Consider the following 20,317-nt stretch of genomic DNA (forward strand, 5'->3'; position numbering starts at 1 on the left):
AAACCCCATGTACAACTTTTAAGCAATTAAACTTAAATTTGTGTTTGTGTTTATATCTCTTACTGAAATGTAAAAATTTGAATAGTCAATTTGAAAAATAATTTGAAAACATATTTAAACATCACATATTTGTTGATTTTTTTTAAATGTAAAAAAAAACATTTTAATATAATGTAGGATAGTAGAATATAATGCAACATTTACATTTGTTCACAGCTCTCAATCTAATTTGATTATTGCCCTTTGTATTAAAAAGTTTGGGCACCTCTGTTTTACAGCAATATTTATTGTTAAAAGTGCTATAAATATTTTTATACTGAATTATTATATTAGAAATATAATATATTTTATCTTGCATTACCAGAACTTTTCTTTACCCTCTGCTTATTAAAGTAGAGAATTTGTTCTAATAGTTTTTTATATATATATAGAAATATAATATAAAGCTGACAATATAAAGATGAAAACAACTTGTCTTCACTATTTATCACTTAGTATAAACGAGTCATAAATATATAGAGCTGATCTATGTGAAAGTACAGAGCTCTTATATTTTAAGATGGTGTTCGCTTGCAAGGGGATCATATTTAGGGGTGCTTGGGATCAAAAAGTTTGAAAACCCTTACTAGAGTGATCTATATTTAATCTGTTAGCATCTGATGTACATTTCAAACTATGCCCTTTCAGTTCGCAGTTTCAGTTTGACCCGATACAGAGATACAGCCGTTACTAATAACATCTGTCTTTCATTGTGCTTTTCCCATTCAATCCATCATTCAGTTATTTTATTCTAATGGCGAGATCTTTTCTGATCGTCCCTTCTGCATTAGCACTTAAGGAACCTGTTTTATCTGTGTCCATTTTGGCGCGGGAGCACCGACTCCTTCAGAGCCCATTTGATGCTGTGTTGTAAACAGGGCATGTCTGGATGGCGTTATGGCACACATCTGACATTGCTGCACTTTTCCTGCCTGGAACGCTGGGAACAGGAACGCTTTTCCCAAGTTTGGATTATGGATCAAAGTCAAACTCAGGCAGAGGGAAGGAGAGTGAATCCCACCCAAGCCAGGTGGGGAATAAGCTGAGGTGAAAAGCAACACCCAGCGACGGTGGGGGAGAAGTTAGGAAGCATGGATCTCTTTGAAGTGCTGGTGCATGTCATGGTGAACTCAGTCTTGTTGGAGCTGAACCGCAGCGGATTGATTTGCTTGGAGGTGGGGCGAGGGGGCGGGAGAGAGGCAGAGTTATTGGTGACCCCCACAAGTGTGTGTGTGTGTGTGTCAGTGTGTGTGTGTGAGAGTTGGCCATCTGTGGTAGGATATTACAAGTGTCTCACTTCACCTTTCTCCCCTATTGCCCTCTCGGCCCACCCAGAGACTCTGTTTCAATGAGTTTTTACATATAAGAAAATACTTGGAGTGACAGGTTCTCTCTCATAGTAGTAACTAGTTAGTGGTACTTTTTAAGTGTCCACATTTTTAAGTGCAAAAAATCTATTGGACTGACTGGATTTTGCATGCAAAATTTTGCAGAAAAAATTGACAGCACCTTGAAACTTAAGCTCTAAAACATAATCAACTCGTGGTTGAGTCATGTGTTATGAAATTAAAAATCTGAAAGTATTAAACACTCTTTAAAATAAAGTGAGTTAAACAGATTTTATTTTTTTATTTGTTTACAAATTTACAGATGACCATGGATATACAGACAGAAAAGGAGTCATGTCTCTAGATCATCAATGTCCAGATGTTTTGTGAGAAGAGCTTCTGGAAGGTTCTGACACTGCAGATAGAGAAAAATCACCTGAACCTGAGAAACATAAAAACATAATATAATTTGAGAGGACGCAGTTTCTCCTTCAGGCTATGACTGGTTCATTACCCTGTCAGTGCAATAATACCCATCTTTCATATTCTTTTCTTCACTTTGATTGGCTGATTAATCTGGCAACTTGTTAATGCTCACCTTTGATGCTCACAACTGGTCTACATCTATTAAACTGAAATCAGGATATAGTTTAGTGCATAGATTTAATGTAGATCTAGTGTAGATTTAATAAAATAAATGCGCTGAGTGTTTCAGAGTGAATGTAAAGAGAAGTGATTATAAATTAAAGCTCGATGCTTTAACATCTGAAAATGAAGAAATGAAGACAGTCATAAATATGATCATTGTAAATTTACTAAATTGCCAATAATTTAATAATTATTAATATATAACTTTTTCTTAAATATAAAATTTTTATTTTACAGTGGAATATTCAATAGTCAATAATGAATAATAATTAATATATAACTTTTCTTAAATATTACATTTTTATTTTACAGTGGAATATTACAATAATAATATTTCTTACTTTATTTTTATTAAGTTATAATAATAATAATAGTAAAAATACTGTCAGGTTAAATTAACATATATATGATCACAAATTTTTTGTGAAAAAGATAAAGATAAACATGAAGTCATATGAACATAAAAGTATTGTATTATTTTATTCTCTTGTTGATTTAAGATAAGACTAATTAGTCCATTACCCCAGAACAAATGGAATTGTAACACCAACATACATTGGATTAAACAAACAAACAAACAAACAAACAAAAAAACACACATTTCATAAGTCCACACCATTCTAGAGAAGTAGTATCCATTGAGTGCAGAAAATTGTTGTTTCACTTCTTCTAAAACAAACCCCAGAATAGTGAAAACTCTGCCTTAGTGGCCAGGCTCCAAGGAAATGTTATAACTGGACTATTTATAATAAAACAGTACCACACTGGACACATCAAATATTTATTTTGTAAAAATAAAAAGAAACAACTGACCTGAACCTCCACTTCTTGAGAAATGTCGACACGAGCCACTGGAGGGCGCAAGAGGCTGGGGCCAAACACTGTGGCCAAATTACTCAGAGACATTTTATTCTCTTCCTTCCGCTCAGCAACGCTGAGAAACACAAAAAAAAAAGAAAGAAGAGGCATGAGAATGAGAAAAAAAAATAAAACAGAAACATATTTTTCTCATTTGCATCCATCAATGGCAAAGTGATTCAGGTCAGCCTGGGGTAAAATTAAATCAGTGTTTTGACAGTCACGAGTTGAAAGGATGTTGTGTACCGTCTCAGGTGATGTAAGAGGAAGAGGAGAGTGTTGCGGTTTACATCTGGTAGAGCCTGTAACAGAGTCAGCATGCTGTCAGCCCTGAGATATGGATCAGCAATATCTGCCATAACCGGATAGAGAAAGAGATAAGTATTATCATTTTAAATGCTTTATCATCATCATGTATACTGTTCTCACGTTGCATGTGTATGCACAGACCTGTGCAGCTGTGTGTGAAGGTGTGTGAAGGCCTCACCTAGTGCATCTGCAAGCTCCTTGAACCGCTCCGAGGGAATAAGAGGTAAAGGAAGTTCTCTAAAGTACAGTTTCAGAGTTCCTGATACAGCATTCACATCTACACTCCTCAGTTTACTCACAGCCTCACGGTAACCTACAGAGAGAGAGACACTTTTGAGATAAGTGCTGTGAGAGTCTTTCAATAGTTTGTCACACACGCACGCACACACACACACATACACACACACACACACACACTCACTAGTGTTAAATGCATGCTTTAGTGCTTGTATCTCGGTGCTGGCTCCTGAGATTCTGTAGATCCCCTCTTCATTCAGACCCCTCCTCTCAATCTCCTCCACACAGGAACGGACAATGTGTGGGACCAGCACACTCTCTTGCCTGTAAACACAAAAACATAGACACAATTAAGCCTTTTCATTTTCCTCTTCCTTTCTTGATGGCAAAACACCTCTATTCCTACACATCTTAAAACAAGATTCACAAATGTGCACACCAGCACATTACAACGTCACGACGAAGGAAAGTTTATCAGAACTGTAACACACAGTTTTTTCTCCTAATTTACAGATTATTTGGACACTTCACACAGGTGCTTAGCAGATAAATCACATGGAGTTCAGTTCATCATATTATGGACATTTAATACACAGACACACACACACACACACACACACACACACACACACACAATACTGTTAAAAAGCTTAGGGTTAGTAAGATTTTCAAAAAATAAATAAATACTTGATATTCATACTTTTTTTTAAAGATTTATTTTTGCAATTTTTATGCATTTATGAGAGAGGGGGGTGGGATCGGGAAAGGTCCATGAGCAGGAATCAAATTCGGGATGCCTAAAGCACAGCAACGCTACATGTGAGCATGCTGCCAATGAGGCTAATGGCACCGACCATACATTTTTAATTGTGGCATGCTTACTTTTTGGAGCAACTGTATGAAACGACTCAATTTAAATAACTAAATTTAATATTTTTTTATTATTATCAACATATTGGTAACCAATAATAACTGAGGTCCTGACTCTCTGTGGTCATTAAAAATCCTATGGCACATATTGTAATGAGTAGGGGTGTAACCCTGGTGTCCTAGCCAAATTGCAGCCACTGGCCCTTGTCAATCATGGCCTCCTAACAATCCCCATCTTCTCTACTGGCTCTATGACTCTCTCTCCTCCTCTCTCCATCTGTAACTGGTGTGTTGTGAGTGCACTGGCGCTCTTGTTCTGTGGATGCTGCACACTGGTGGTGGTGAGGAGAGACCCCTCTCATATGATTGTAAAGCACTTTGGGTGTAGAAGAATACACAATAAAGTGCTATATAAATGCATCATTCATTCATTCAGTCATTCATTCATTCATTCATTCATTCATAATATTGCAACATCATTATAGTCTTAACAAAATATTATTGCAACATCTTAATAGTCAATTGTGAACTCACATTGCCACCTGTCCAATCGGCACACAGAACACTGGTTCCTGTACTAGAGGGGTGGTGCTAGGAGGATCGAGAGGGTGGGGCATGTACTTGATTGACAAGGTCACATCAACTTGGCCCAAAGAACAAGTGACTTTCTTCCACTTCTTAAACATGTTGTCAGTGTCCAGCTGTAAACACAAACATATATGGCTTTTTTTAATGCTTGGCATTAATAACTAAATGTACAGACTGATCTAAAACTGTATACATTTGTGCAATTTAATCTAAAGTTGGTTTGATGAGAATCCAGTCAGTTACTTTAAAAATCAGGTTTATTTCCACACGAATAATACCGGTTTAAAATGAAGATGGAGAGATGATGACAAAATGTTTATGTTTGGATAAACAACTCATTTAAAAGGACACAACATGAAGCAAAAAGTATATGAGCTCACATTTAACACAGCCCTGCCCACAATGTCATCCTGTGTGCCGTTGTCATACTGAGACACAAATACCAGTAACAGCTTTCGTGCTCCCTCCACTTGAAACACAAGCTCCTATATGCACAACAACACATTCAAAGCGATTCAGTATATTAAATATAAGGCAAATCACAGAATGCATAATCTAATTTCTAAAAATTCCTAATGGCTTTTACACACTCACCTCATCCCATTGTGGTGCAACACAGAAGGCTGAAAGGCAGGTTTGTTTTCGTCTGTCATAAAACTCAAAGCCATCTATCTCCACACAAACATATGCACCTGAAAGGTCAAATGAAATAGAGCTTATAACAAGAAGCTTATTGGAAGATATTGTTCAATGCATACATACTACAGTATTTTAATTGAAAATAGATAGTATATTAAGTTTATTTAATAAACCTTTTGTATATATTTTTTTTATTTTTGTGGTGTTATTTTGGCAGCGATGCTTGATGAAAGCAATACGTGCTTCATATTTAGGGTAGAATGTATGTGATGAGTTTGTGGGTTTGATGTGTGTCTCGGAAACTTTCATTCTTGTACACACCACGTGTGTTTTGTCACTTACTGCACGGGTTTTGCAGACCACACGCCGACTGAACCATCACGTATAAGCTCCCACACATATGTGAACTTTCATCTGTGAAAGACACAATAGAAGAGAGAGTGTTCATTGTGCACAAGTGTGATTGAGATGATTGTGAGAGCACTATTTACTGAAAGAAGGATACAGAGGGAGCTTTACTGGACTGAACGCGGTGAAGGGGAGGTTGTTGAGTCATTCTGAGTTTGATACAGGAACTGGTAACAGACAGCAGGTCTGGAGGAACCGTCTCGATACCTGTGAAACACACACACACACACACACACACACACACAAATGCATGGGGTTATGATCATGCAATCAATCATCAGGACAAAGTACACAGCGGGATGAAGATGCACTCACAGTTTCCACTCTGTTTCTCAATGGCTTCTTTCCACTCAATCAGGTCATTCAAAGAAAACAGTCGGATAGTGTGACTCTGTGGAAGGAAAAATCATTATTGACCAATAACCAGAGAAATGTGTAGTTTAAGGGCTTCATGAACTGCAAACATCTTATTTACATCTATCTATCAAGCCCATACCTTTAAACCTCAACAATTTGTACTTTTTTTAAACATTCACACAGTGCTTTGTCTATGTTCATATTTTCTAGTTAAAAATGACAGTTACACAATTTTATATTATTTAGTTTTAAATGAATTAATATTTAATTGACTACTTCATCATGTTTGCAACCTAATTTCAAATCAGAAACAGACATGAATTTGAATTTAATTAGCATTCTGTATATTCACATTTGTTGTGAAAGGGCTTGTTATGTAGTTGTACTTACTGTAGGTCTTTTGTTCACAAGACATTGGTTCCTCTCAAGACTTCTTCCTCACATAACTAAACAACTTAGGGAGTTTTTTTACTTGCCACTGTAACCTTTAAATCAATTTCAACTAATTCGGGGTATTAAAGCTTATTGTGTTAACCGGTATGAACTGCTTTGGAACAATATATTGTGAAAAATGCTTTAAAAGTGTTATATATATAAACTGAATAGAAAAAATGAATGCTTGTTGGATAGAAAGAACGTGCTCGTGTGTTCACATGCGACACTTTTGTGGTCTTACCTTTCCACTGGTGCTATGTAGGTCTAAAGTAAAAGATGGCGTGTTTGTTAAGAGCCAGATCTCACACTCTTCAAGTTTGCGCCTCAAGCGATCAATAGCACGAGAAACTGACACCTTGCCTCCTTTCTGTAAAAACACAAACAAACACGTTGCTATCTGAAAGGGGACTTACTACTGAGTTCTTTTCTTTTTTTTTTTTTTTGGAAGATTATTCCTCTTTAGGATTAGCTAACTGTCAGGAATATTAGGTTAAGGAGTGAAAATCTCACTCAGTCACATGTAAATTGCCTTACCGTGTGTTGCTGGAGTGCTTGTTTGAGCTGGTACATTTTGGCTCTGGTTTTACTGATTTTCACCTGGTATTCTGATGAGGGCAGATGTTCAGCTGCCCAGTGCAGCTTCAGGCCAACCAATGGCAAGTACCAGCAAAACCTGTACTGTGCCTGCCTCCTTTATATGAAAACACATATAAGCCTATACAGCATATACACATCCATATCATGCTAATATTTTCAATTAATAAATAAAATACTAATTATAGTGCATACTCTCTGAAAAAAGATACAAAACTGTGTCAGTACCCCTTCACTCTCAGAAATAAAGGTACAAAAGCTGTCACTGGGGCGGTACCTTTTCAAAAGGTACATATTTGTATGTGTTTTGGAACATTTTGGCTCCTTTGAGGTACGTATTAGTACTTAAAGTGTACATATTAGAACCCAATAGGTATAAAAGTGTACCTTTTGAAAAGGTACTGCCCCAGTGACAGCTTTTGTACCTTTATTTCTGAGAGTGAAAGGGTATTATTATATACAATTTTTGCCTCAGTGACAGTGACCTTTTTCTTTCTGAAAAGTATATAAACTATATAACAGGGGACCTCAGATAGCAGACCTCAAACTGGACCGCAAGACACGACGACAATGGTAGAACCATTTTACATTTCTACAGTTTAAAAATGACCAGTGCTTCAAGACAACGAAGCTGTCAAAACCACAAGTGCTCAGGGTAATTTATGTTAATGATCTTTCAGCGCTATATCCTCTTATCACTTTATCTAGAGCCAAATGTGCTTTATTGCAGCCCTTTCTGCCCTTTGTATGTTGCTTCTCATCTCCAAGTGTCACTTTAAGATCTACAGATGACAGTGTTATTTTAACAACAGTAGCAGCATACTAGATACTTTCTCTAAAACACTGCAAAAAACAAGAATGCAGCCAATATAATTATTTTAAACTGTCACAGACTCCATCCATTCAAATAAACCAGGTTTGTGACAAAAAAATTTGTTTCCATCTACATTTAGCATTAATTTCTTTGTGGAAAAATTATCAGACACAAATGCTTAGGTCCAATATTTTCATCTTCGATTATTATTTTGCACCTTTCTTTTAGTTTTATTTAGATTTTTAGTCCTTCTGCTGCCCAGATGGAAATGTATAACTATCCCAAATAAAGTGTTGTCCAGACCTCCGCTGGGAAGGTAACACAGAGACCTGTGATTGGTGGAGACTCACCCAGCACTTGTCAGTCTGGCACATAGCAGCATGTCTGTGTACAGGAAGAGGTGTCTCAGGTTATGCCCATTCTCATACACATCTACCACGAATCCATCTCGCATCAGCTGACGTCTCTGTGGACATGCACACATGTATATATTATTATGATGAACATTACATTTTAAAGGGGTCATTGGATGCCCATCTTCCACAAGTTGATATGATTATTTAGGATGTTAATGAAAAGTCTATAACATACTTTGGTTAAAATTTCTCAATGGTAGTGTAACAAACCTCTTTTCAGAGTAGGCCGTTTGGTAGCTTTTTCCTTTAAATGTTAAAGTGCTCTGATGACCCCGCCCCTCTCTTCCCTCTGAGAGACTGTTTACTTAAAGGGATACTCCACACCAAAATGAAATTTTTGTCATTAATCACTTACCCCTATGTCGTTCCTAACCCATAAAAATCGTCTTCGGTAACACAATTTAAGATATTTATGATGAAAACTTTTAACTGTCCCATAGACTGCCAAGTAGGTTACACTGTCGAAGTCCAGAAATGTATGAAAGACATCGTCAGAATAGTCCATCTGCAATCAGTGGTTCAACCGTCACATTATGAAGTGACAAAAAAACTTTTTGTACACGAAGAACATGTTCTGACAACATCTTTCATACTTTTCTGGAGTTTGTCAGTGTAACTTACTTGGCAGTCTATAGGACAGAAAAAGCCTCCCGGTTTTCATCCTAAATATCTTAAATTGTGTTCCCGAAGATGAATGAAGCTTTTGTGGGTTTGGAATGATATGGGGTTAAGTGATTAATGACAAAATTTTCATTTTGGGGTGGAGTATCCCTTTAAGCCGCATTCATCATGAATCTGGCTAATTAGCACATTATTAGAAAAGGCAAAAGATTCATTAAAAAAACCTTTCTGTTCCTCTTTTTTTCTGTGGGGGAAGCTGGATCACAAATTATTCCAGCTAAGATAGACACATTTAAGTAGATTGTGGGTGCATTCCTTTCAGAAACAAATGTAATCCACTGCGTTTTCAGTGGCTCAGATGTCGGGAGTAAATGATGCCTGCTATGTTCATTATTACATGCAACAAACGGAACACCTCAATCAGTTAGGAGTCATTCATGTCTACATCCGCTCCAGCGGTGAAACAATGGTCGACTGACAATAGCTCACTCAGGGCGGGTCTAAGGTAAGACACCAGTCCAGTCTGTGCTAAAACACTAGTGTCAATCAAACTATCGTGGGAGGGGCCTGTCTGTGTGATATCACAAAGACAGGCATCTGAGATTGGCTCGATTTGAGAAAGAGGTAAAGATTCTAGTAGATAAATAAAAAAAAACACTGGGTGGATCTTTACACTCACTGCCAACACACATTTATGTTCAAACATCATGTAAAAGTGAATTTAGCATCCAATGACCCCTTTAAAGTTTAACAAAAATCTGCATATGAGGAAGGAACCATGGCACGTGAGGTGGGGAGTACCTCTCCTCTGCTGAGTTTGACAGAACGTTTGCACTGCGACCGTTCATTGACCCCAGACAGGAAGCTGCTGGAGAGACGAAGTGCTTCCTGTAACGTGCTGCTGTCGGGGTGATTGGATGGCGTGTGCTTACACAGATCCTGAGGAGGACAGAGAAGAATGTTAATAAATCCACATGCATGAATGAATGAATATTTATAAATAAATGTAAGATGTGATCTTAAACAGAATCTCACGTGCAACACAAGTGTGGTTTTCATCACTCTGTCTAACGGCTTATACAGGAGAGCTGTGGCGTCCAATGTATGAATTATTGAATGTTCCCAGTGTTTAAAAAATAATTCAAAACCAAACATGGAAGCAAAAAAGGAGTTGTTTACCTTCAAAGGTGTACTTATTTTTTACATTGTCTGACCCTTTGGAGGACATCATACTCTTTAAAGATAACAAGAAAAAGGTTTTTGTGTAGTTTCCCACCTAATAAAGATAATAAAGATAACAAAAACGGGAAGAATATAAGACCTCTGCAAGCGTCCTGAAACGCTGGTCTGACTGCATACACTTCTGCACGATGTCCACTGCATTCTCATAGTTGTCAATGAAGCCCCGGTACACTCCTAACTGGTTGACCTGCAAAAGGACATCAAGCCATTCTAAAATATACTACAATTTAATATATATGTGCTATATTATTATTTAATTTTTTTGTGAATGTGAACATTTCAATGAACTGATGCAACACTGTGTCAATTGCTTTATATTACACCAAATATTAGGGTCAAGAAGGAATAAGCCATATTTTATCATCTACCTCAAATGCTGCAAAAGCAGTGCTATTAAAAGCATTGAGGACACAAACCACCCTGGTAACTGTCTTTTCACTTTGCTGCCATCTGGTAAGCACTTCTGTAGCCTGATGGCAAAAACTGAGAGACTTAGGAGGGGATTCTTTCCCCAGGCCATCAGGCTCCTAAACTCAAAACTAGCCTCTAATAATCACTTAATCAGTAAGATATTCATCATTCTTTACCTCATATTGACAGTGTCACTTCCTGTTTGCACATTCGCCTCTTGTACTTTCCTTTGTATCTTAATATTTAAGACTACAGTATTCTTTCATGCACAGTTTATTTTCTATTCTAGTATTCTAGTATTCTAATACCTATATTTATGCATATTTCCTCTGTGTTGTATTCTTTGATAACTGCACTGTCCATGGAGTGGACCTGACTCACATTTCACTGCTGTTTTTTTATTTTCTATATAATCATGTATGTGACAAATAAAAAATATTGAATCTTTAATATTTAATCACTGGTGTCTGCTGATGATCAGCTTAATGGCATTACCAGCCACATGTTTGCATATAAAACAACTTACAAACTTATGAAACAGGTCTCCCACACATAAATGATGCTCCCTGTGGCAAAGCTGCATCACTGGGGCCTCCTCCATCTCCAGACCTTGTTGTGACCCTGGGTCCATCATTTCATCAGGTTGCAGTTTGGCCCGAAGGCTTGTGTAAAAGTCCTTGTGCAGATCTCTGAGCTCAGGGATTTGATAAAACACAGTCTGAACCTGCTCAGTGGACAACAGAGGTTGAGAGGTTCCCGCTGCTGCCTTCAAAGCTTTCATAGGCTGCAGAGAAGGAGACATTATAGAGAGAAAATGAACAAAGAATGGAAGTAAGATTGGGAACTGAAATGAAAAATAGCTGATGTAACTGAAAAACACTTTATAAGTACATCACAGAATGAACACAAAGCATCTTCATGGGTAAATGCCGGACACAATTCCTGTGAGGAAGTGGTTGAGAAACATAACACTTTTAATGCATTCTGTACTTCAACATTGTGTTGCATGTCATTCTGGACTTTTTGGGAACTCTCTAGTTTAATGATAACCACTAATGGTCTGACCAGAAAGGGAAGCAATACTCGACTAAGAGAAACAGAAGTTGACCTACAGGAAGTGGCAGATGCGATGAAGGTATGATTTAAATAAAGTGTCTCAGAAACGGGTAGAGAACCATAAAAAAAAGAAGTGCTGAAGGAAGTTTTGAGATTGAGAAGAAACCCTAAATAGGTATGGACCTGAAAAACAGGTGTTTCCAAACAAAGTATTAAATTGCAACCAACGGCATAAATGGCATCATAGTGAAGCTTTTCGCTTTTAATAAAGGAAGCCGTTTTATGCAGGCTCAGTCATAACATTTATCTTTCACTGATATGATTTTTAACCACAGTGATTTTTACTTTATAACTCGCAATTTAGAAAGTCTGTAAAAGCAAGAACCTACTGATACTGTGTTGGATAAGTGCTCAAATCAGGAAATAAAATTAATACATGTCTACTGAGAAAGTCCTGTTTGAAAGTCATATTACCATGAGAAGCGTCTCGAGCTCTGTCAGGTAGATCTCCTCACTGATCAGAACCCCTTTCAGAACCACTGTTCTCTTCTGAAGCAGGTCATCTGGGCTCTCGAGTGTCTGGAAAAACATTACAACATTGTCTGAATATAACTGAATGAAGACCATGCTGAAGATTCACACCACACAAATAATAGCAACTAACTTGGAGATAACATGTTATTTATTATTAATCTTATAATGCTGATATACTCCAGCGACAGTAGTAATAACAGCATACAGGCAAGAACTCACTAATAGATCATTCAGATCAGATTTGTATTAAAATTAATTTTATGTAAACATTCTGTGCACTGCAGTCTTACTAGAGTGGATGGCAAACATGGCTCAGTTTGCAAAGGGCTGTGAGAAACCCACTCTGTCTCATCAGTGAACACATCCTGTAGTAATTCAGAATCCATAATCTCATCTTCAGTCACTGTCAGAAAAACATAGCACAATATATAGCGCTATATAAGAGAGTATTAGTAAATGACCAATGGCAGTTCAAAACTAATGACTAATATAGTTTTTAAATGAATTACTATGTTGAAGTTAACAAACCAGATGAATATTTTAAGAAAATGTGGGTTGAATGGTCTCACCGGGCGAGATACCATAGGACGTAAGATAGTCCACTGCTTCTGTGTAGAGCTCCATCAGCAGCAGCAGAAAGATGTCCAGAGTCACGGCGAGCAGCTCTACAGCTGTGAAGTGTCTGTGAAGTGAATCCTCTCGCTTTCACACTGACTCTTGTATGTGGTTACCATGCTCATGTTCTTCCTGCTTCTCAGTGCAATAAGATATAGGCGGGGGAAGTAAGATGTTCATTGAAAAAGCAAAAGTACTCAAATTTACAATGACAGTTAAGACAGGAAGAGGTAATGTCTGCTCACCTGCTTTAAAAAAGGGAACAATGGTCATCTAATATCCAAGCACCCTGGGCAAATGATGAAACTGTTATATATTCATCACAATTTAAATATATTATAATATAAACATGATAAATGTAAATATATTTATTAGTCAAAGGGCTAGTTTATATATACACTACAGTACAGGTTTGGGGTAAGATTATATATATATATATATATATATATAATTATTATAATAATAATTATTATTATTACGTGGCTCTGTGGAATACTTGATTCTGATCAGTCGCAATATTCCGTTGTGAGTTATCCCTAGATAACAACCGGTAAAAGATAATAACATAGGCTCATCCGGGTAACAGCAGTCAGCGCCGTACTCTTGATAGGAACAGTTCTTCTTGGTGGAAGCTTTGCATTTGTTTAGCTAATAAAATATTAAAATTCGATTCAAAAACGGTGTACAGTTAATTAATTATTTCATCCTGGTATTGCTCTATCACTCTCTCCTTTCATACAAACGCTGCTGCTTCCATTTTACTATGATTGTTTTGTATGCTGTAATGGATTAAAAGATAAGAACAAATTTTGTCTTAAATCTTTTATTGCCTTAATTATTTATGTGGTGAAATGTTGAGTAATAATTGGTTTGACTACACCATGTCTGTCTAGTTTGAACTTGCCTCTTGCTTGCAACTGCTGTGTTCACGAAGTCTTTGCGTTAAAATATTTCAACTCAAATTAATATAAAAAAAAAAACGATTAAAATTTTTTGTCTAATTATTTACGTATTTGACAAGTAGCCGTGTAATAAGCGGGATAATGTATATCCAGCCAGTTATTATGTCAGAATAAACCCCTTCAGGCTGATAGAAGACCCCTCTGTGAACCCTGTCAGGGTTTATTCTGAGATAACAACCTTATATTACATGGCTCTGTGGAATACTTGATTCGATTGGTCATTCGCGCCACCAAGCGGTATGTTATTCCCGGATAACAACCGCCAAATTGAATAACACACCGCTCATCCGGGTACAACGATTTATCTTGACCGATAATATATGCATTACGAGTCACTATGCTATGGTTAACTGTCTGGCGCCATCTTGTGACTGAAAACACCTAGCCACCGCGTGTTACAATGGAAGACTTCAGCATTAATTTCAACATATGGTAAAAATAAATATTTTTAGATGTGTAATAAGTGGCATAATGTACATCTCCAGTCTTCAGTGTCACATGATCCTTCAGAAAACATTTTAATATGCTGAGTTGGTGCTCAATAAACATTTCTTATTATTAGCAATGTTGACAACGAAAGCAACTATGTAAACCAAATATATTATGTCAATTATTATAAAAAGACAAAGAGGAATGTTTACATTTCAATCTCACTAGTCTCACTAATTATGTAGGCTACACGTCCATAACACGTCCAGTTCACTCACAGTTTAATACTGCCACCTACAGATCGAGAAATACTGAAAGGACCATCCCACAAAACGCCAATTTGAAGCCACTTTAAGAAATCAGTAAATCGGGAACCAGAAGGCCCTATATATTGAAATGTTCGTGTTTGCATAATTAACAGCGTAAACCTTCTGTGACCAGCTGTAACAAGAAAATTCTTGGTTGAATGTTGTAGCACTGAAAGGGTTTGTTGTAACAGCTTCCCCTCAGCTGTGTTTCTCAGTAAAGTCCTGTGGAGGGCGCTGACATCCCACTCAGGGCTGAAAGGTCAATATGATCGACAATACTTCTTCTGATAAAGTTTTTTAAAAATTGTTTGGTTTGTCACACATTAACATTAAAATACTTACTTATAAATAAATATAGCAACATCTCAAATATGTTTAAAAAAATAATTATTACAAGTCATTATTCTAGTACACACAGGTATTCAGTTTATAGAGGAAGTTCTAATGGTTTACAGCTTTAAGATAGCTACTAGGCCTGCAGTAATAATATAAGATTAGTATACTGGTATGATATTGCAGAGAACATGAGCATGAGCATACAGTGATAATACAGAATATAATAAAACATCACATTAAAAAAAAAGTCCTGATTTTTGGTGTATCGAATACTATTTCTGGGCCCTTCTCTATTTCAATTGAGAATATTAGAGTATATATTTAAGCTAAACTTTAATCTCTGGGCTTATAGTATAGTGTCCTGTATGGCCAAATGAGATTTCAGTATGGATATGGAGGTTAGGATCATGATTTGATAATGATCATGATTTTATCAGCAGTACTCCAGCACATAGTTAGCATATTATCACTATTTGTTGTTTGTTTTTTGGGATCAGACCCAGGAATGTTGATGTTTAAGATACTGTACTTCCTCAAACCACTGGCCTTGCTGTTTCAGTCTTGCAATAGAACTGATCTGACTTTAAGTACCTGTTTTAATTCATTTCAGTGTAAGATCCAGAAGACTCCAGTATTTAACTTTTATGCCTTTTGCCAAGTGTTCATATTATTTTCATGTTTATTTTTACCTCACACGGAAAAGACATGCACTAAACTATGATGCAGTTTTTCCTCTATATTTATTTGCAATTCAAAGAGTGCATTGGGGAATGTACCCACTGATGCTTCATGTTCACCTGAATCTAGCTGTGGTTTGTAGCTTGTACCAAAAGTAATTGAATGCCTTTGTATGTGGAATATAGATTTGATTTTCTCTCCGGCATGATGTCAGATAGGATCAAATTCAAAACAGAGTTTCCAACATCATATAACTGCGGTGACTGTCTGGTTTTCCGGCTTCCTTTTCAAATGGAGGATGCTGCCCATTTCCATTACTAACAAGGGAGCAGCCTTCTAAGTACCACTGAAACCACCAAATTCAATAATATTCAGTAAGTTACATCTAATAGCCATAAGAACGAAGGACAAGGCAAAATGCATGGAGAATTGTGAGGGAAGGGACTGATGACTATGTTTAGTTTTTTAAAGGAATGGAGAGGGAGAGCAATAATGTGCAATAAAAATATAGAGATTTGAATGATGGCATTATGATGAGAATGATGATGGAGAAATAAATGATGAGAGTTGATAGAGGAAATGTAAAGCCATTATCAAGTCATTATTATTATTATTATTTCCTCATTTTGTTATTCTTTTTAAAAAAAAATTTATATGAACATGCTTCTTATGTATGAAAAGTGCTAGCGTTGTATGTATATGTGTATTTATAATATTTTTCTATTTTATGTTTTGATCTGTGGAGCACTTTAAAATGTATATTGTGCATGAAAGTGCTATTTATTTATTTAAAGACTAGTACAACTCTGTGGACACATGACCATCTAGCATGAAAGTACACAAAACATGCCTTATACTGGTCAATATACTGATCAAGAGGGTTTTATTTGTCATCTTCATCAGCTAAACAAACACATCTTATATACTTTTGGTGCTTATATTTGTATTTTTACCCTACGGAGACCCATAAGAATGCTTTTATTCTGCCTTGTCTATCCAAACAGCAAGACAAATGCTGTGACCTCTCACACATATATACCTCAATAGCACACACCTCTTCTCACTAGTCCACAAACCCACCCCTTCCACATTACCAGTAGCCTCAGCCACGTATGCTTTGCTGCTGGGCCTCTGAAACCTGCGATGAGCATGCACATCCGGCACACTGTACCTGCTTTAAACACCATCAGTGCACCATTCAACTATTCGATTCTTTAGCATTTTATCTGAATAAATCATTAAAATACTTCAAAATATCCTGTCTGAAGCAAAACTTCGACTTGCATATACAAACCCGATTCCAAAAAAGTTGGGACACTGTACAAATTGTGATTAAAAACAGAATGCAATGTATACTATATATATATATATATATATATATATATATATTCTTTTTTTAAAAGCTGATCACTTCATTTTGTTGTGGCCACAGACCGTACATGATTAATCTCAAGTTTCAAGCAAGTCACAGGTACTATGTGTAAATTACATAAGATTTCATTGTTTCATTGTTGTGATGTTTATGTGAGACCTACGCTGACAAATTAAGCAAAAGCAGAACTGAAAGCTAATGTTTTACAAGATGTTATGACATGAATACCTAACCACAAACAGTGTCAGCCAAGTCTCTAAGGCAGCCAGCTAACATACTAATTGTTGACATACCTGGAACAATGCACCAAAGAGTTTCAACTAATCACTTACAAATAACAGAGCACATAAACAGTTAATCTATCATCTATTTCAAACAATCTGAATCATGCAGTGTCCTGTGGGCATGCTTCAAAGTAACCATATTGTGTACATAAAGCTAGAATGCTTTTATGTATAATGAGTGTTCACGCACAATTGAAAGTTACTCACCTTCATGTCAATAACAGTCTGTGTGATTTTGAGGATATTTAGAAAAATGTGTAAAAATAAGTTTATTTTTCTATTTTATGTTATGCAGAAAAAAATGGTCATACAGGTTTGAAATGATATGAGGGTGAGGAAGTAATACAGGTTTGAAACGACATTCTAGGGTGAGTAGATGCCAGATGTTTCATTTTGTGTAAACTATCCCTTTAAGTGAAAGTAACACTGGAAGTAATTTGATTTTAAACTATGGAAAATTACTGTACTACATAGTGGATTCAGTTTCTAAATGTGTTTTAGGAGAGCACATTTAGAAAACTTCTCTGCTTGTTTCTCTTGTTTCATCTGTTTTTTCCCATGCTTGAAAGCCTACTTGGTTTTTTGAAAAACAAGCACATTTCGTGCTTATCCTCCTGTTTCTCTCTCCCAGGCGGTCGTTGCAGAGCTTGTGTAAGAAGCCGTGGGAGTGACCGTCTATGATTGCTCAGTTCCTGAGAATAATGGATGATTTGATGGCACATACCCAAAACGAAAAAGAGAAAAGAAGAGCCACAAAGTCCATTATTAGCCTGTGAACACCAACTGTTCATGTGTGTGTGTGTGTGTGTGTGTTCAGAGGTTAAATGTATTGCACAATGATGGTGCTATGCCAGTGCTAATTTGAAAAGTAATCAGATAAAAAAATAAAAAAAATTCTAGGTCAAAGAAGATATTAAACTACAGTTGGGTAACAGGAACTTCCCCCACGCACTGCCTCAAGGTCAGCTAACAGATAGGACGCTGTCCAGCAATTCAGAATGCAGAAGAATAACTTCTGTTTCACAAGAAATGAAACTATTTTCTGTATAAGTGGTTTAACTGTTCAAACTGCATAAAAGATTAAAATGTAGGAAAGTGATTGTTCTTACTAGTTTGCCTCTGTCCATCTGCAAAAGCCATTTTAGTATTTTAAATGAATTTAGCATATACTGAGCCATTTTAAATCTTTAGAGTTTAGATTTACTTGTTTTGTTCAGGGTGCAAAATGCAATCTGAGTGTTGTAGTGTTTGATCTTTTCCAAGTAATCCAATCGGGTCTTTGAAAGCAAGACCCCACCCTCCCTGCAAATCAGTCTCCAAAGCCACTTCCTCTAAAACACAGGAATGTGCGCAGGCAGACCAGAGGCTAACTAGAAACATGAATGTAATCCTCTCAGATTACCTCATGTCTCATAAGAAATGATTACTGTACGAAGCGAATAATATTACAATAATAATGGCATCTATTCTCGCTCAATAGCGTGAATATTTAGTATTCTCAATATTCTCCACAATAATGCTGATGACGTTTAATGTCTGTGCACACAGGGTGCATGGAGGTATGCAAATACATACGTTGACAGGCAGGCAGGAATTCCTCGGACGAGGGATATGATTGGACACACATGTTACGGTCCTATGACTTCCATAGATGAAAAATACATATAATAATTTATACCACAAAACTTGGTGATTGCTGTCAAGATGTGAAGAGACTTTCAACCCGCATAACAAAAAAATCTTTCACCTACCCTGCTTTTAAAACATATGGGTGTATAAAGCATACCCATATTTCTGCTCATATGACAATCGGTTGTGTTGAGCACATCATCTATCATTCATCAACATCAATTATGTCTTTTCATCTGAAAGATGTATATAGTAGCAACTTTACATGGCAGCTCAATCTAATGCTAACCTAGAAAATGTGCGCTATTGAAGTGTCTGTGTGGAGTGGTCATACAGATAAAAGTAATACATCTTTAGAATCTGTAAAGACTCTACATTTATTTGTGTGCACTCAGAATAACAACGAAATGTTGCGGTTCTGTAAAACAATTAAAGCAAACAGGATGTGCTTTCTGCCGTCCAGGTCTCTGTGAACTTGAGCGAGAAACTTCAAAACTCTATATCTATAAAGAGTGAAATGGCTGCTTTCAAATGAACCAATTCAAACAGAAAACTTGTGTGTGTGTGTTTGCATGGATGATTTACGTGAAATTTAATGTGAGTGCACTGTGCATTGTTTAAGCTGGCTTTCAGTTCAATAAAATGAAAAATAAAAACTACCTGTACATTTTGGATTTTTATTCAACTAAGGAGTGCATGCTGCAATCTGTACTGTATTTTTACTGTAACTGTCAGATTCTAGCCCAAAAAAACACAACACGGGAGTGGGGAGGGAATGGGAGTCATTCTTCTGGGATTGGGATGGGTCGGGATTTTTTATTTTTTATGTGGGAGTGGGTTGGGAGAGGTATGAAAATCCACTCATGTGTCACCCTCTAACACAAACTGTGCATATAGGGAGTGGCGGTACTCTTTACAGAGCATTTTGAAAATGTACTCGTGTGTGCATTTTTTAAAGTCCTTTTCAGTCTTAACAATGTCCTGAAAAGTTCAGAAAAAGAGGGACTTTAAAGACATTAAAAACAAAGGTTTGTCTGCAGCCAAAATCAACGAGAGCTTGACCAAAGACCTTGTGAAACACACTGGGAGAACCGCAGTCCTCATAAACAGAAAACAGAGAAAAAAACTGAGCTTGAAACTTGAGAATAATCCAAAACCAAACATCACCAAGAGAATGTAAACATTTTCATAGTACTAGTAAAAGTACTGTAGGCCTCTGGGGCAAAGCATCACTATTGGACCTCATTACATATTTATGAACATTTTATGAATTTTGCAATTATAGAGCAACATTTCCATT

At 36.6% G+C, this 20,317-nt stretch overlaps 1 protein-coding gene across 2 annotated transcripts; it reads right to left on the minus strand.

Annotated features, from left to right (window-relative positions):
• Window positions 1-1,644: 1,644 nt before the first annotated feature.
• Window positions 1,645-13,125, minus strand: LOC132116540 (active breakpoint cluster region-related protein-like). 2 transcript variants are annotated; one of them, XM_059525422.1, is made up of 22 exons: window positions 12,974-13,125; window positions 12,695-12,807; window positions 12,345-12,449; window positions 11,341-11,598; window positions 10,483-10,590; window positions 10,341-10,395; window positions 10,197-10,249; window positions 9,963-10,100; window positions 8,475-8,590; window positions 7,251-7,407; window positions 6,958-7,083; window positions 6,240-6,315; window positions 6,036-6,131; window positions 5,859-5,930; window positions 5,472-5,569; window positions 5,258-5,362; window positions 4,824-4,990; window positions 3,604-3,743; window positions 3,361-3,495; window positions 3,120-3,225; window positions 2,829-2,949; window positions 1,645-1,809 (listed from the first exon to the last, which is right to left on the minus strand). In XM_059525422.1, the coding sequence occupies exons 1-22, from the start codon at window positions 13,026-13,028 to the stop codon at window positions 1,720-1,722; spliced, it is 2,490 nt and encodes an 829-aa protein (XP_059381405.1). In that variant the 5' UTR covers window positions 13,029-13,125; the 3' UTR covers window positions 1,645-1,719. The 2 variants fall into 2 exon arrangements, with proteins under 2 accessions (XP_059381405.1, XP_059381412.1); XM_059525429.1 differs by having other exon boundaries at window positions 12,695-12,838; window positions 12,974-13,113.
• Between the last annotated feature and the right edge of the window lie 7,192 nt (window positions 13,126-20,317).

The sequence above is a fragment of the Carassius carassius genome, chromosome 3 (assembly GCF_963082965.1).
Source record: "Carassius carassius chromosome 3, fCarCar2.1, whole genome shotgun sequence".
Lineage (NCBI taxonomy): Eukaryota > Metazoa > Chordata > Actinopteri > Cypriniformes > Cyprinidae > Carassius > Carassius carassius.

What these genes read in the sequence shown, in the direction of transcription:
- LOC132116540 (XM_059525422.1), bottom strand. Translation starts at nt 13,028, where the DNA reads ATGGAGCTCTACACAGAAGCAGTGGACTATCTTACGTCCTATGGTATC. An exon ending in AGCTCGAGACGCTTCTCATG is followed by an intron (nt 11,599 to 12,344) that starts GTAATATGACTT and finishes CCTTCTCTGCAG; the next exon opens with CCTATGAAAGCTTTGAAGGC. An exon ending in TACATAGCACCAGTGGAAAG is followed by an intron (nt 6,316 to 6,957) that starts GTAAGACCACAA and finishes TTCCTTCCACAG; the next exon opens with AGTCACACTATCCGACTGTT.